Source organism: Leopardus geoffroyi, chromosome A2, assembly GCF_018350155.1.
Source record: "Leopardus geoffroyi isolate Oge1 chromosome A2, O.geoffroyi_Oge1_pat1.0, whole genome shotgun sequence".
Classification (NCBI taxonomy): Eukaryota; Metazoa; Chordata; class Mammalia; order Carnivora; family Felidae; genus Leopardus; species Leopardus geoffroyi.
Window position 1 is genome coordinate 7,217,633 of NC_059331.1, and position 15,887 is coordinate 7,233,519.

The window sequence follows — 15,887 nt, forward strand, 5'->3', positions numbered from 1 at the left end:
CATCTTCTTTATCCATTCACCCATCGATGGACATTTGGACTCTTTCCATCCTTTCGCTATTGTTGATAGTGCTGGTATAAACACTGGGGTGCATGTGCCCCTTCGAAACAGCATAGCTGTATCCCTTGGATAAATACCTAGTAGCACAATTGCTGGGTCAATTCAATAGGGTAGTTGTATTTTTAATTTTTTGAGGAACCTCCATACTGCTCTCCAGAGTGACTGCACCAGTTTGCATTCCCACCAACAGTGCAAAAGGATTCCACTTTCTCCGAATCCTTTCCAACATCTGTTGCTCCTTGAGTTGTTAATTTTAGCCATTCTGACAGGTATGAGGTGATATCTCATTGTGGTTTTGATTTGTATTTGCCTGATGATGACTGATGTTGAACATCTCTTCATGTGTCTGTTGTAGCATCTGGATTCTTCTTTGGAAAAGTGTCTGTTTATGTGTTCTGCCCATTTCTTCACTGGATTATTTGTTTTCTGGGTGTTGAATTTCTTAAATTCTTTATACACTTTGGATACTAACCCTTTATCCAATTTGTCATTTGCAAATATTTTCTTCTATTCCATCGGTTGCCTTTTAGTTTTGTTGATTGTTTCTTTCCCTGTGCAAAAGTTTTTTGTCTTGATGAGATCCCAATAGTTCATTTTTGCTTTTGTTTCCCTTGCCTCCTGAGACGTGTCTAGTGAGAAGTTGCTGTGGCTGAAGTCAAAGAGGTTGCTGCCTATGTTCTCCCCTAGGATTTTGATGGTTTCCTGTCTCATATTTAGGTCTTTCATCCATTTTGAATTTATTTTTGTGTATGATGTAAGAGCGTGGTCCAGTTTCATTCTTCTGCATGTCTCAGTCCAGTTTTCCCACCACCATTTGCTGAAGAGACTGTCTTTTTTCCATTAGATATTTCTTTCCTGCTTTGTCAAAGATTAGTTGGCCATACATTTCTGGGTCCATTTCTGGGTTCTCTATTCTGTTCTTGATCTCTGTGTCTCATTTTGTGCTACTACTATACTGTCTTGATAATTACAGCTTTATAATACAGCTTGAAGACCAGAATTATGATGCCTCCAGCTTTGGTTTTCTTTTTCACCATTACTTGGCTATTTGGGGTCTTTTGTGGTTCCATACAAATTTTAGAATTGTTTGTTCTAGCTCTGTGAAGAATCCTGGTGTTATTTTGATAGGGATTGCATTGAGTGTGTAGATTGCTTTGGGTAGTATTGGGATTTTAACAATATTTGTTATTCTAATCCATGAGCATGGAATGTTTTTTTTCCATTTCTTTGTGTCTCCTTCAGTTTCTTTCATAAGCTTTTTATAGTTTTCAGCATACAGCTCTTGTACCTCTTTGGTTAGGTTTATTCCCAAGTATCTTTCGGTTTTTGATGTAATTGTAAATGCGATCAATTCCTTGATTTCTCTTTCTGCTGCTCTATTATTGGTGTATAGAAATGCAAGTGATTTCTGTAGACTGATTTTATAGTCTGCGACTTTAGTGAATTAGTGTATCAGCTCTTGCAGTCTTTTGGTGGAGTCTTTCGAGCTTCCCATGTAGAGTATCATGTCATCTGCAGAGTGAAAGTTTGACTTCTTGGCTGCCAGTTAGATGCCTTTTATTTCTTTTTGTTGTCTGATTGCTGAGGCTAGGACTTCCAGTACTATATTGAACAACAGTGGTGAAAGTGGATATCCCTGTCGTGTTCCTTACCTTAGAGGGAAAGCTCTCAGTTTTTCCCCATTCAGGATGATATTAGCTGTGGGTCTTTCATATATTGCCTTTATGATCTTAAAGTATGTTCCTTCTATCCCTACTCTCTTGAGGGTTTTTATCAAGAAAGGATGTTGTATTTTGTCAAATGCTTTTTCTGCATCTATTGAGAGAATCATAGGTTTCTTATCCTTTCTTTTATTGTGGTGTATCACTTTGATTGACTTGCAAATACTGAATCAGTCCTGTAGCCCAGGAATAAACCCCACTTGATCATGGTGTGGATAATTAATTTAATGTACTGTTGAATTTATTTTGCTAGTATCTTGTCAAGAATTTTTGCACCCAGGATCATCAGGGATATTGGCCTGTAATTCTCCTTTTCAGTGGGGTCTAAGTCTGGTTTTGGAATCAAGATAATGCTGGTTTCATAGAATGAATTTGGAAGCTTTCTTTCCATTTCTGTTTTTAGAACCGTTTAAGAATAGGTATTAACTCTGCTTTAAATGTCTGATAGAATTCCCCTGAGAAGCCATCTGGCCCAGGACTCTTGTTTGTTGGGAGATTTTAGATAACTAATTCATTTATTTTCTGGTTATGGGCCTGTTCAAATTTTCTATTTCTTCCTGTTTCAGTTTTGATAGTTTGTATGTTTCTAGGAATTTGTCCATTTCTTCCAGATTGCCCAGTTTGTTGGCATATAATTTTTCATAGTGTTCTCTTATAATTGTTTGTATTTCTGTGGTGGTGTTTGTGATCTCTCCTCTTTCACTTTTGATTTTGTCAATTTGGGTCCTTTCTCATTTTGAGAAGTCTGGCTAGGAGTTTATCAATTTTGTTAATTCTTTCTTTCTTTTTTAATTTTTAAATTAAAAAATTTTTTTAATTTATTTTTGAAGGAGAGAGAGACAGAGCATGAGCGAGGGAAGGGCAGAGAGAGAGAGGGAGACACAGAATTCGAAGCAGGCTCCAGGCTCTGAGCTGTCAGCACAGGGCCCAATATGGGACTTGAACTCACGAAATGTGAGATCATGACCTGAGCAGAAGTTGGACATTTAACCGGCTGAGCCACCTAGGTGCCCCTAAATTTTTTTTAATGTTTATTTATTTTTGAGAGAGAGACAGAGAGAAAGTACGAGCAGGGGAGAGGCAGAGAGAGAGAGAGGGAGACACAGAATCTGAAGCAGGCTCCAGGCTCTGAGCTGTCAGCACAGAGCCGGATCCGGGGCTTGAACTCACAAACCATGAGATCATGACCTGAGCCGAGGTCCGCCACTTAACTGAGTACCCCGATTTTGTCAATTCTTTGAAAGAACCAACCAACAACCAGTTTTATTGATCTGGTTTTCCTATTTCTATATTTATTTCTGCTCTAATCCTTATAATTTCCCTCCTGCTGGCTTTAGGCTTTATTTGCTGTTCTTTTTCTAGCTCCTTCAGGTGTAAGGTTAGATTGTGTATTTGGGACCTTTCTCACTTCTTGAGATAGGCCTGAATTGCAATATATTTTCTTCTTAGGATTGTATTTGCTGCATCCCAAAGGGTTTGGATTGTCGTGTTTTCATTTTCATTGGTTTCCATGTACTTTTATTCTTGAATTTCCTGGTTAACCCATTCACTCTTTAGTAAGATGTTATTGAACCTCCATGTATTTGAGGGCTTTCAAAATTTTTTCTTGTGGTTGACTTCAAGTTCATAGTATTGTGATCTAATAATATGAATGGTATGATCTCAATCTTTTTGTACCTGTTTAGGACTGACTTGTGATCCAGTATGTGATCTATTCTGGAGAATGTTTCATGTGCACTCGAGAAGAATGTGTATTCTGCTGTTTTAGGATGAAATGTTATGAATATATCTATTAAGTCTCTCCAGCCCTGTATGTCATCCAAAGCCAGTGTCTTTGTTGATTTTCTGCTTAGATGATCTGTCCATTGTTGTAACTGGGGTGTTGAAGTCCCCTACTATTATTGTATTATTATCAACTAGTTTCTTCATGTTTGTGATCAATTGATTTATATATGTGGTTTCTCCCACTTTGGGGGCATAAATATTTACAGTTGTTAGATGTTCTTGATGAATAGACCCCTTAGTTATGATATAATGCCCTTCTTCCTCTCTTGTTATAGTCTTTGTTTTAGAATCTAGTTTGTCTGATATAGGTATGGCTACTCTGGCTTTCCTTTGACATCCATTAGCATGATAGATGGTTCTCCATCCCTTCACTTTCAATCTGCAGGTGTCTTTAGGTCTAAACTGAGTCTCTTGTAGGCAGCAAATAGATGGATTTTTTTTAATCCATTCTGATACACGTGTCTTTTGATTGGAGCATTTAGTCCATTACATTCAAAGTGATTATTGAAAGATATGAATTTAGTGCCATTGTGTTGCTTGCAGAGTTGGTGGTTTTGGTGATGTTCTCTGGTCCTTTGTAGCTTTTTTGCTTTGGTTTTTTTTTTGTTTTTTTTTTTTTTCCTTCTACTCAGAGAGTCCCCCTTAAAATTTCTTACTGATTTAGTGGTCACAAACTCCTTTAGCCTTTGTTTGGGAAAATTCTTTATCTCTCCTTCTATTCTGAATGACAGCCTTACTGGATAAAGGATTCTCGGTTGCATATTTCTCCTATCAGCACATTGAATATTCCCTGCCACTCCCTTCTGGCCTGCCAAGTTTCTGTGGACAAGTCTTCTGCTAGCCTTATGTGTCTACCCTTCTAGGTTAAGGACTTTTTGTCCCTAGCTGCTTTCAGAATTCTCATTTTATCTTTGTATTTTGTAAGTTTCACTGTGATATGTCATGGTGTTGACTTGTTTTTGATTTTGAGGGGAGTTCTCTGTGCCTCTTGGACTTGAATGCCTATGTCCTTCCCCAGATTAGGGAAGTTCTCAGTTATAATTTGTTCAAATTAAACTTCTACCCCCTCTTCCTGCTGTTCTGGGACTTCTGTGATATGGATATTGTTTCATTTTATAGAATCACTAAGTTCCCTAAGCCTACCTTCACGATCTAACAGCTTTCTTTCCCTCTTCAGCTTTATTATTTTCCATTTTTATCTCCTATATCATATATTCTCTCCTCTGCTTTTTCAGTCCTTGTTATGACTGTATCCAGTTGGTTTTGCATCTCAGTTATAGCATTTTTTTTTATTTCAACCTGACTCTAGTTTGTAGGTCTCTGATCCTTGAAGCAAGGAATTCTCTGGTGTCTTCGGTGCTTTTTTCAGGCCCAGCTAGTTGTCTCCATGACTGTTGTTCTAAATTTCTGTTCAGATAGCAAGTCCCTTGCTGGGGTTTCTTTTGACCTTTCTTGTGGGGAAAATTCCTCCTTCTTGTCATTTTTGCTAAGTTTCTGTCTTTTGTGTGTTTTGAAAGCTTGTTATGTATCCTGCACCTGAGAATAATGCTGTATTAGAAAGGGGTCATACACTGCCCAGGGCCTGACACTTCAGGAAGTGTTTCTGGTAAATGCTGTGTGCACTCTGTTGTTGCATTTTGGCTGCTCTTTCCCATTGGTCTTCCTCTGCAGAGCTCCTCCTTGCTTGGAGTGGGGAGTGTTTGGACCTTTACCTAGGTATGCTTTGATTCTTTGTTAGAATGGGGGGGGGGGGGCGGGGAGGGGAGGAAAGCCTGATCCCAACAAGAGAAAAGGAAAGGGAATAAAGAAAAACAAATAGAGAATCAAAAACCTGTAAGACTGATTCCAAAGAAAAAGGGGAGGGGGGGAGGGGAGAAAGAAAATCAAAATTCAAGCCTGATCCAAAAAAGAAAGAAAAGGAAATGAAACAAACAAACAAGAAACCCTGAGCCTGATTCCAAAAGAAAAAAAAGAAGAAAGAAAAAAAGTAAGCCCAGGGGCTCCTGGGTGGCTCAGTAGATTGAGCGTCTGACTTTTGACTCAGGTCATGATCTCATACTCTGTGAGTTCGAGCCCCGCGTCGGGCTCTGTGCTGACAGCTCAGCCTGGAGCCTGTTTCAGATTCTGTGTCTCCCTCTCTCTCTCTGACCCTCCCCTGTTCAAGCTCTGTCTCTCTCTGTCTCAAAAAATAAATAAATAAATAAACAAACAAACAAACGTTAAAAAGAATTCTGTGTGTGTGTGTCTCTCTGCCCCTCCTCCACTCACACTCTGCCTCTCTCTCTCTCTCTCTCTCTCTCTCAAAAATAAACATTAAAAAAAAAAAAAAAAAAGAAAAGAAAAGAAAAAAAGTAAGCCTGGTCCTATTTCCACCAGAACTGCAGGTGTCATTTTGAAGCACTTGATTTTCAGTACACTTGGTGCATGCAGGGTGCTGGCCATGCTGGTCTGATGTAGGAGAGTCCCACTGCGTTGGCTCAGCGTCAGTCTTGGCCCAGTAAATAAGCAGTTGCCAGGCCCAGGGGGATGGAGTTTGGTGTAAGCAGGGCCCACCTCCACTGGGGGCCGCTTTGCTGCCCTCCGAAGTCCCACCCTGCTGGTGTTGGGGGTAAATGGCGCCACCCCAATCTCATCCCTGAACAGAGGATCTCACAGCCTCCGCTGTTCAGGCAGCCCTCACAGAATAGCAAGGGCAGTCAGCTTGCCCTGCGCCACAGCTCTCCTGCTTTTTTTCTTTGGCGTGACTGGCATTCAGAACTCGAAGTCTTAAAGGACCCAGCACCACACGGATCCACTCCCCTCTTCTGGTGTAGAACCTCTCCACACTCTGCCTGAAGTCCTTTGTCCCTGAATAATAGTACCATGTCTGCTGCCTGCCCAGTGCATAGAATCTATGATGTAGCACCACTAAAATCAGCAAAGGTTAGGGGCATCTGGGTGGCTGAGTCGGTTGAGTGACTGACTTTGGCCTAGGTCATGATCTTGCTGTTCCTGAGTTCAAGCCCCGCGTCAGGCCCTGGGCTGACAGCTCAGAGCCTGGAGCCTACTTTGGATTCTGTCTCCCTCTCCCTCTCTCTCTCAAAAATAAATAAACATTTTAAAAATAATAAATAATAATTAATTAAAATCAGCAAAGGTTAAATTTCCTCAGGGTGTGCCCCTGTCCCCTGCAATGAAAGGCCTTTTGCTGCCGCCTGCAGGGTCTTTTGTCCTTGAGGCTAAGTGTGCTACAAGTATGCCAGGAAAGGAAATGTTCTTTCCCAGTGTGCCCCAAAATCACTACCCCATGCTGTGCACTCTGGGGGCCAGCTCCCTCTCCCTAGGAGCACACACCACAGCTCCACTCTGAAGAAAGTTGTACGCTTCCAAAACCTCAGAATGTGAGCTCCAAACACTGCTGCAAAAAAAAAAAAAAAACAGCAAAACAACAAAACCCTGTGAGTGTCAGTACTTCTTGCTCCTCGGTCTGTGGTCCACAGAGGCTTTCCTGCACTCTCTTAGCCCCTCTCTCTTTCTCCATTTTGTCTCTCCAGGGAAAGGGTTTCCTCCCTCTCCACCGCACCAATTTTTCCTCTCCCCCATTTCACTTCCATGCACCTCACACCTGCCGTACTGTCTCCCTCCAGCTGTGGAGATCCTTCTGCCAGTCTGCAGATTGATTTCCTGGGTGTTCCAATTGATCTGACCTGAATACAACTGTGATTGAGGGACAAGGAAAGCCCCGGATTCCCCTACTTCTCCACCATCTCAACTCTTCCCCCCATACTGTTTTTGAAGTATGTATCACTCTGGTTTTTGTTCATCCCCCTCTCCTTTCTCCTTTTTATTTTCTTTTTAATTCCACTGACTTAGTGGAGATACCAAGTCATTTGTCCTTAAAATGTTCTCCATTATATATTTGGCTGATATCGTGTCTTTGTGTTTAACTTGTTGATCCCTGTGTTTCCTGTTAAAAGCAGCTAGTCTAGAAGCTTGACTAGATTCAGGCTTGATGTCATAAATTCGCTCTTAAACTAACGGAGATGTTTTAACTGGATTTAGGATTCTAAGTTGATGGTTATTTTTTCTTGGCACAGTGAGGGTACTGTTCTGCTCTTGTGTGACATCCATTATTGCTGTCAGAACCGGGTCGTCGCTTGTTTTTCCTTTTTGGATGATCTTTGTTTTCCCCTGACTGCTCTTAAGATGGTGGGCAAAAAATTAAACACCGAAGAAGAAAAAAATTATAATGAATCTAGGTGTGGATTTCTTTTTATTCATCCAGCTTGGGATTTATTGTGCTTTCAGAATCTAAAGGTTAGTGTCATTTACTAATACTAGGAAATTTGTAGCTAGTTTCTCATCAAACGGTGCTAACAAAGTTCTAATCTGGTTAGAACTTTGCATTGAGTTTCTTTCTGACTTCATGAGTATATTTTTCCTTTCCAGAAGTTATATTAGCTTTCTTAAATTGCTTGACCATCTTTATAGCATCTTACTCCATATTCATCTAAGTTTCTCTTAATTTAACAGTTTTTTATATTCCCTGTCTAAAAAGTTGAATATCTGAAGTAGTATTTTTTGCCTTTACTTCCTGCTGTGTTTTTGGCAGCTTTTCTTTCATGGTACATTGTGTATTTGCATTTATAACATTTTAAAGTGTGGCTTTCTCAATTTACGTAGAACTTTATGTGAGGGAATTCTTTGAGGCTTGGCTTGAAGTTGAGTTTTCCAGAGGTAAGTCCATTTGCTCATACTAATTGCAATTAGTGTGGCAATGCCACCTAGGACCCTCTTGAATTGAAATTATGCTTTTTAAAAAAATTGTTTAATGTTTATTTATTTTTGAGAGAGAGAGAGAATACGAGCAGAGAGGGGCAGAGAGAGAGAGAGGAAAACACAGAACTCAAAGCAAGCTCTGGGCTCCAGGCTCCACACTGTCAGCACAGAGCCCGACACAGGGCTCAAACTCACAAACTGTGAGATCATGACCTGAAGCTGAAGTCGGATGCTTAACTGACTGAGCCACCCAGGCGCCCTCAAAATGAAATTATTCTTGATGTTTTCTGGACTACACGAAGAATGTGAATTTGGACTAAAGCCTAAGATTTGCTTTTGCTACTGAATCTGATGCCAGGGTCTAGACAGGTGCACATCCTCAATGTCCCTTTCTGCATGGAAGTTTTTTTTCTTTTCCTTAAAAGTTTAAAAAAAAATTTTTTTTTTTCCAACATTTATTTATTTTTGGGACAGGGAGAGACAGAGCATGAACGGGGGAGGGGCAGAGAGAGGGAGACACAGAATCGGAAACAGGCTCCAGGCTCTGAGCCATCAGCCCAGAGCCTGACGCGGGGCTCGAACTCACGGACTGCGAGATCGTGACCTGGCTGAAGTCGGACGCTTAACCGACTGCGCCACCCAGGCGCCCCTTCCTTAAAAGTTTTAAATATGGACTTTCAAACATACTCAGGAGTCAAGAGTGCTATGATAAAATCTCCCTGTACTCATCACCCAGCTTCAGTGATTACCACTGCTTGCCATTCTTATAATGTCTGTTCCTCCCTTTGTATATTATTACTGAGTTTTATTTTCCTGTTAGAACAAATATCAGACATCATATCATTTTACCCATAATTTGAGTTGTCTCTCTAATAGAATTAAGGACGTGTAGGGCGCCTGGGTGGCTTAGTTGGTTAAGCATCCAGCTCTTCTTTTCAGCTCAGGTCATGATCTCACGGTTGGTGGGATCAATCCCTGCATCGGGCCCTGTCCCGACAGCACTGAGCCTGCTTGGGATTTTCTCTCTCCCTCTCTCTGACCCTCCCCTGCTCATGTTCCCTTGCTCGCTCTCTCTGTCTCTCAAAATAAATAAACATTAAAGAAATAATAATAATAATGGGGCACCTGGGTGGCGTAGTTGGTTAAGCATCCAACTCTTGGTTTCAGTTTAGGTCATGACCTCACAGTTGATGACTTCAAGCCCTGCGTCAGGCTCTGTGCTGACAGTGCAGGGAGTGCTGACTCCCTCTCTCTCTGCTTCTTTCTGCCTCTGTCTCTCTCCAAATAAATAAATGAACTTTAAAAATTTTAAATAATAATAATAAAGTAAAAGGAAAGGACAGCATGAGGATTTAACTACCTAACCCAGTTTGGGGCTAAACGAGGAAGGGAGAGCTGTTACAGATCAAGAGACTAAGGAGGCAATCCATTAATAAAAATAAATGTTTAACAGAAGTTTTTAGCATTGTCACAATACCGTTATCACACTCCCTAAATGAACATTTCTTGATATTTTCAGTGGTCTTTGGCTACAAGTAGTTGCACAGGTTGGGTCTATCACTCCTTGCAGCAAGGCAGAATGCACAGCATTGTGCACCGGGGGACCTCTCAGTCCAAGGGTGTTAGACCTCCAGGGTGTGAGCTCGTGGCAGGTGCTCTTGGTGGAGGGTTCCGGATTAGATGTTGTCAGGAAGTGAGGGCAATTCTGCCATCGAATTTATTAGTAAAGCTTACCAAGAAGGAGGGAAAATAAACCAGGGGTGAAGCTGTAATTGATAAGGAAGCAGCGTTGTTCATTTTGGCCAGAAAGGGGGGACGCCGAGTCATTTCTGAGGCCTAGATAATGTTCTGTGTTCAGACATGACTACAGAACAGCCCTGTTGTGTCTTCGTATGCCGTGGTCAGAGTGGCCGTGTCTGCTGTTGCTGTTCTGTGACGTCGTTCATGTTCAATAGGAGAACACACAGGCCTCGCTGATGGTCCCAGGGCTGCTCCTGGATGTCAGGGGCTGCTTTTCTCTTTGCCAGTATCATCTAATACCCAGTCTGTGTTCAGTTCCCCTGGAATGTCTCAAAGTGTGTTTCTGCAGTTGGTGTTACTGGAATCGAGATGGAAGGTCCACATGCTTCTGTGAGCTGTTACAAGTCCTTCCTGTCTGTCCCCCAGACTGGGTTTGGCTGCTTGTATCTTCGTGATATCATCTTATATCTTCATGATGTTAACATGTCCCCTCAGACTCTTTCTTCTGTAAACTGCTAATTAGATGAAAGGATTTGTCAGGGTTTTGTTTTTGTTTTTGTTTTTGGCAAAAGTACTTTATAGATGGTGCTGTTTCTTTTTACATCATATCAGAACTTACCTGCTATCCAGACATCGTCTTTGTGATGTTAAGATTTATCACTTGGTTCCAGTGTCAGCTTGATCCTTCCTTGATAAAGTTTCCCAGCTTATCTATACAGTCTCCAATTATCCCCTTAGTTAATAAGACTCCTCATTAATTACAAAAGGAGAAAATGGTAACTTCATAGAAAAACCTGTGGCATGCCACCTTAACCAACTGACCATAGTTCTCACCTATAATGAGACAGACTGGCACCTAAGGCCTCCTAAGGTGGCACGCTGAGGAGGACACTCATCAGTCAGGTAGTCCTTCATCCAAAACTGAACTTCCTGGGGCGCCTGGGTGGCTCAGTCTGTTGAGCATCTGACTTCAGCTCAGGTCATGATCTCACAGCTCATGAGTTCAAGACCCGCGTCAGGCTCTGTGCTGACAGCTCAGAGCCTGGAGCCTGTTTCGGATTCTGTGCCTCCCTGTCTCTCTGCCCCAACCCACTCGCATTCTGTCTCTGCCTCTCTCAAAAATAAACATCAAAAATTAAAAACAAAACAAAACAAAACTGAACTTCCTGAATCTAATCATGAGGAAACATCAGAAAAGCCAAAACTGAGGTGGAGTCCGTCAAACATCGGACCTGGACTCTTTGTATCTTGAAAGATGAAGAAAGGCTGAGGGATGGGTCCCGATTAAAGAAGCATAAAGAACCATGGTTTGAGGGCATGATGCCGTATGGGAAATTTAAAAAGTGATTGCTGGAGGGGCACCCAGCTGGCTCAGTCAGTTGAGCAGCCAACTCTTGATTTCAGCCCAGCTCATGATCTCACAGTTCATGAGATCGAGCCCCACTGCGCTGTGCCTGCTTTGGATTCTCTGTCGCCCTCTCTCTCTGCCCCTCCCCCCCAATAAATAAATACACTTTAAAAAAGGTGATTGCTGGAGCACCTGGGTGGCTATCAGTTAAGCGTCCAGCCTAGGCTCCGGTCATGAGCTCACGGTTCGTGAGTTCAAGCCCCACGTTGGGCTTTGTGCTGACAGCTCAGAGCCTGAAGCCGGCTTTGGATTCTGTGTCTCCTTCTCTGTCTCTGCCCTACCCCTGCTTGCACTCTGTCTCTCTCTGTCTCTCAAAAATGAATAAACGTTAAAAAAACTGAACAACAAAAAAAATGATTGCTATAAAGGATATTACTGGACCAGTTAGTGATATTCTGCATAGAGAGTGTATAATATTAAATCCATGTTTAAATGTTCCTGATTTTGATCACTGCGGTTATGTTAGAGAATGTCCAAATTCCTGGGCCACTCTGAAGTATGTAGGAGAAAAGGGTCATGGAATCTGATATTTCTTCTCGAATAGATTCTTCTCAATAACATTCTTGCTGAAGCACAGAGGAAATCAGGTTGAGGGGCGGGGGAGAGAAGACAAATTTTAATGGCAAAGAATCTGTGGAAGTCTATCATATTCACACAGATCTTTCTTCCTTTTAATTTTAACATATTTTCAAAATTGAAAACTATAAGTAAACATCCCCATTCTCTTTTCCCCTAATAATTGAGTAACCACTGATTGTTATTGCTTAGGTTCATTAATTTACTATTGGTTGCAAAAGGTGACTTTCTGACTCTAGCATTTTCTTTATAATAAACAAAGCTTATAAAGCATGTACAATTCTTGTATAAAGAAGAACTCTTCCCCATCACAACAACTTAGCAGTCGTAAACTATTGTTCATAAAGGAGAGAGAGACACATGCTTGATTCTTGCCTCTCATGAATTTTCAGAATTAGGACTTGATATCCTGGCCTTCTCCAATACTGACCATTAAGGTTTTTTTTAAATATCATTATGAACTTATGATTTTGTTTTACATTTGATGATTTCAATTGACTGCAGTCATTATTTATTAAATTGTTCTTTTCTAAGATTTTATTTTTTTGAGTAATCTGTACACCCAGCATGGGGCTCAAACTCACAACCCTGAGATCAAGAGTCACACGCTCTTCTGACTGAGCCAGCCGGGGCCCCCTAAATTATTCCATCTTAAGCCAAGGAGAGCTCCTTTAAGTTTTCTCCTGTGTATTTTTGACACAACTCCATTAGCCTTTGCTGGGATTCTTACTTTCTGCTATAAGATGTTCCAGACTTGGGGCACCTGGGTGGCTCAGTCGGTTAAGCGTCCGACTTCAGCTCAGGTCATGATCTCGCAGTTTGTGAGTTCGAGCCCTGCATCAGGCTCCATGCTGACAGCTCAGAGCCTGGAGCCTGCTTCAGATTCTTTGTCTCTCTCTCTCTCTCTCTCTCTCTCTCTCTCTCTCTCTGCCCCTTCCCCATTCACACCCTGTCTCTCCCTCTCTCTCTCAAATAAATAAATAAATAAACATTAAAAAAATAACTTAAAAAAGATGTTCCAGACTCACCTTGAACACTTCACGTTCTGCACTGGACTCAGCTATTTCTCAAATGAGCCTTGGTTTCTTTCATGGGCAAGTGACATTTAGAGGCATTCTGGAACTAGTGGGGGCTCATTGCTCCTTGCAATGCCTATTGGCCCTAGACATTTTTAGGAGTTTGGCCCAGAAAAAAGTTTAAAAAGAAAAAGAACATATTAGATTTCTAATTCCTAGTTGTTCTTGGATAGGGAGATAAAATCTTAAGGTGAACTGTACTGTGTGTGTGGGTGTGTGGTCCCTCTGAAGCTAGTATGAGGAAGCTTCTAGGTTGTAAGCGTTGAATATCTGTCAAGCCTAGACTTTCATGGCTTCTGTCTTCTCTAGGTCGGCTTGCTCACAACCCTGTCTGGTGACGAGGGAGACACACAAGAGGAAGAATGGCTGCAGGATTGCTGACCACCTGGTCACAGGTATATAGGAAATTATTCTGTTTCAAAGAAAAAAATGCTGTTTCCAAAGGATACGTGTCTTGCCCACAACCCACAGCTTCCAGCGGGCTGGCCTCAGGCTTTCCCAGTTCTTTGGGCGTCTCAGAACAAGAGAAAGAATGCCTTTGGAAAGGCTTCTATTACTACAACATTTGTAAATTTTTTGTTTTTTTCCAGATATTCCTCCAGGTTGAGTATTCGTTCCATATTCTGCTGGGTGCTATGAAGGAAAAGAGATTTTTCACTAGGAAAATCATTCATTCATTTTCCAAGTATTTTTCTCCTCCTGCAGTATGGTCAGTCTGTACTGGATCTTGACTAAGACTGGAAGGGTCCTCACAACCTACTGGGTGCAAATATCAGGTCAACTATGTGTTAGAAAAGCTGCTAAAAGCTTGAGTCTGGATGAGGTGGTCCAGGCAAGGAGAGCAAAAGAGGAGAGTTCCAAGAACCGAGCCTTGGGGTAGATAACAAGAGACCTTCAGAGCACAACTGCACTTCCCAAGCAGTGCGCTGGTCTCCTTCCCCGGTCCTGGCAGCCTCCCCCACCATTCTTTTGCTACGTAGTTAGAAATGGGCCTTGGCTGAGCCTGAATGTGTGCGATGTTTCAGGATTCAGTGACCTTTGAGGAAGTGGCGGTGGATTTCTCCCAGGAGGAGTGGGCCCTTCTGGACCCTACTCAGAAAATCCTATACAGAGACGTGATGCTGGAGAACTACAGGAACCTGGCCTCTGTGGGTGAGACTGGCCTCCTTCCTTCATTTTTCCATTTCTTCATGCAGCAGGTAGTCCTTCATCACACACCGTGTTCTGGGTTTTGTGAAAAGAACGGCAATACACAGTCAACACGAAATGAGTGGCCCCTGCTCTTGTGGGAATCTCGTGGCTTCCAGTAAAAATGCATTGATTTCATTTTCAGTATTATTACAACATTTAGGTAATTGCAGTGTGCATTTGTTCTTGGGTTTGGGTGTCAAGGGTCTGTTCCATGTGGACAGGGCGTTATGTAGGTGTTTGTTTGGGGGACCTTGTGGAAAAGCTTGGATCTGATTCCTTTGTCACTCCTGAAGTGGTACTTGCCTGGCTTCAGAATCCTTTAGTATCAAAGTATTGGAACCACTTTTGTGGACAGACTTCTGGTCTCCTTCACAGTCCTCCCACCTCACGTGTCTTTCTCTACGAGCAGGGTACCCTCTCTGCAAGCGCAGTCTGATCACTGAGGTGGGGCAGGAAGCACTGAGCACAGAGGAGAGAGGAATGCTCCAAGGCGCCTGTGTAGGTGAGTCCCAGGCAGAAGGGAGTCATTGTGTGGAGCGGCCATAGCTGATGTGGGATGGTCCTTTTAGGAATGTCGATTTGTGTTGACCACACTGAGGCCATTATTTGAACTTTCCCTCCTTGACCATCTCTCCCCTCATTCATATCTTCATGTGGTCTCAGAGAAAAAAAACTGGGTTTTTTTTCTTCTTTTTTTTTAATATTTCTTTTTGAGAGAGCATAAGCAGGGGAGGGCCAGAGAGAGAAGGAGAGAGAGGATCCAAAGCGGGGCTTCGGGGCTCAAACTCATGAACTGTGAGATCATGACCTGTACCAGAGTCAGACAGTCAACCAACTAAGCCACCCAGGCACCCTGAGAAAAATACTGTTTTAATTCCTCTGTAAATTTTACTTTTCTTTGAATACTTTTTGTGCCATTCTCCCTACTTTGCTTTCCAGATAATACACTCTCCTATTGTCTCAAACCTCCAGAATCCTTTCTAAGTAAAACACTTCCCATTCCATTGCTCATTCCTATCAATGGCATCTTCTCAAAGAGCCAAGTTCCTAGAATAATTTCTCTGGTCATGGGTTACATCTTCTGTTTCACATTTCCTCTCTATATTTAGTGTTAGTGAAAACACATCCATGGGGCGCCTGTGTCCTTTCTTCTGTTATCCCTATTTTTTTAATCCCAATAGTTATAAAAATTTTCAATTTCAGGCTTGGATATTCAACTGAAATCAAAAGATGCATTTCCTGTACAGAATGTTCCTAGAGAAAAAACTTGCAATGACATAAAGACGGTAAGATTCACTAGGAATGATTCCTGGTCTTTTACAGGAGAAGTCTGTCAATGTCATGGAGTTGAAGCACTAGCTTCCAAATGAGGAGAGACAGTGAGGCAGGTGGCATTCACTCACCATAAAGCTGTCTTGGGAAAGTATTCCTGAATCTCATAAAATTAGAGGAATCTCTAAATTTGGCTCAACATTTGCTGTTTCACAGAGAATGCCAAAAAGTAAACATTTATTTAAATATGATTCCATTGTGAAGTATTTTTTTTTTTTTAAACATTATATGCTAGTGATT

General features: G+C 41.8%; 1 protein-coding gene across 2 annotated transcripts in view; it reads left to right on the top strand.

Annotated features, from left to right (window-relative positions):
• Positions 1 to 15,887, top strand: part of LOC123607355 (zinc finger protein 177-like) — a 41,259-nt gene that overhangs the window by 22,842 nt on the left and 2,530 nt on the right. For both annotated transcript variants that reach the window (XM_045496521.1, XM_045496522.1), the window contains exons 2-5: positions 13,434 to 13,519; positions 14,150 to 14,276; positions 14,725 to 14,817; positions 15,519 to 15,601. In XM_045496521.1, the coding sequence (XP_045352477.1) occupies positions 13,487 to 13,519; positions 14,150 to 14,276; positions 14,725 to 14,817; positions 15,519 to 15,601 (336 nt within the window). In that variant the 5' untranslated portion in view covers positions 13,434 to 13,486. The remainder of the gene's footprint in view (positions 1 to 13,433; positions 13,520 to 14,149; positions 14,277 to 14,724; positions 14,818 to 15,518; positions 15,602 to 15,887) is intronic.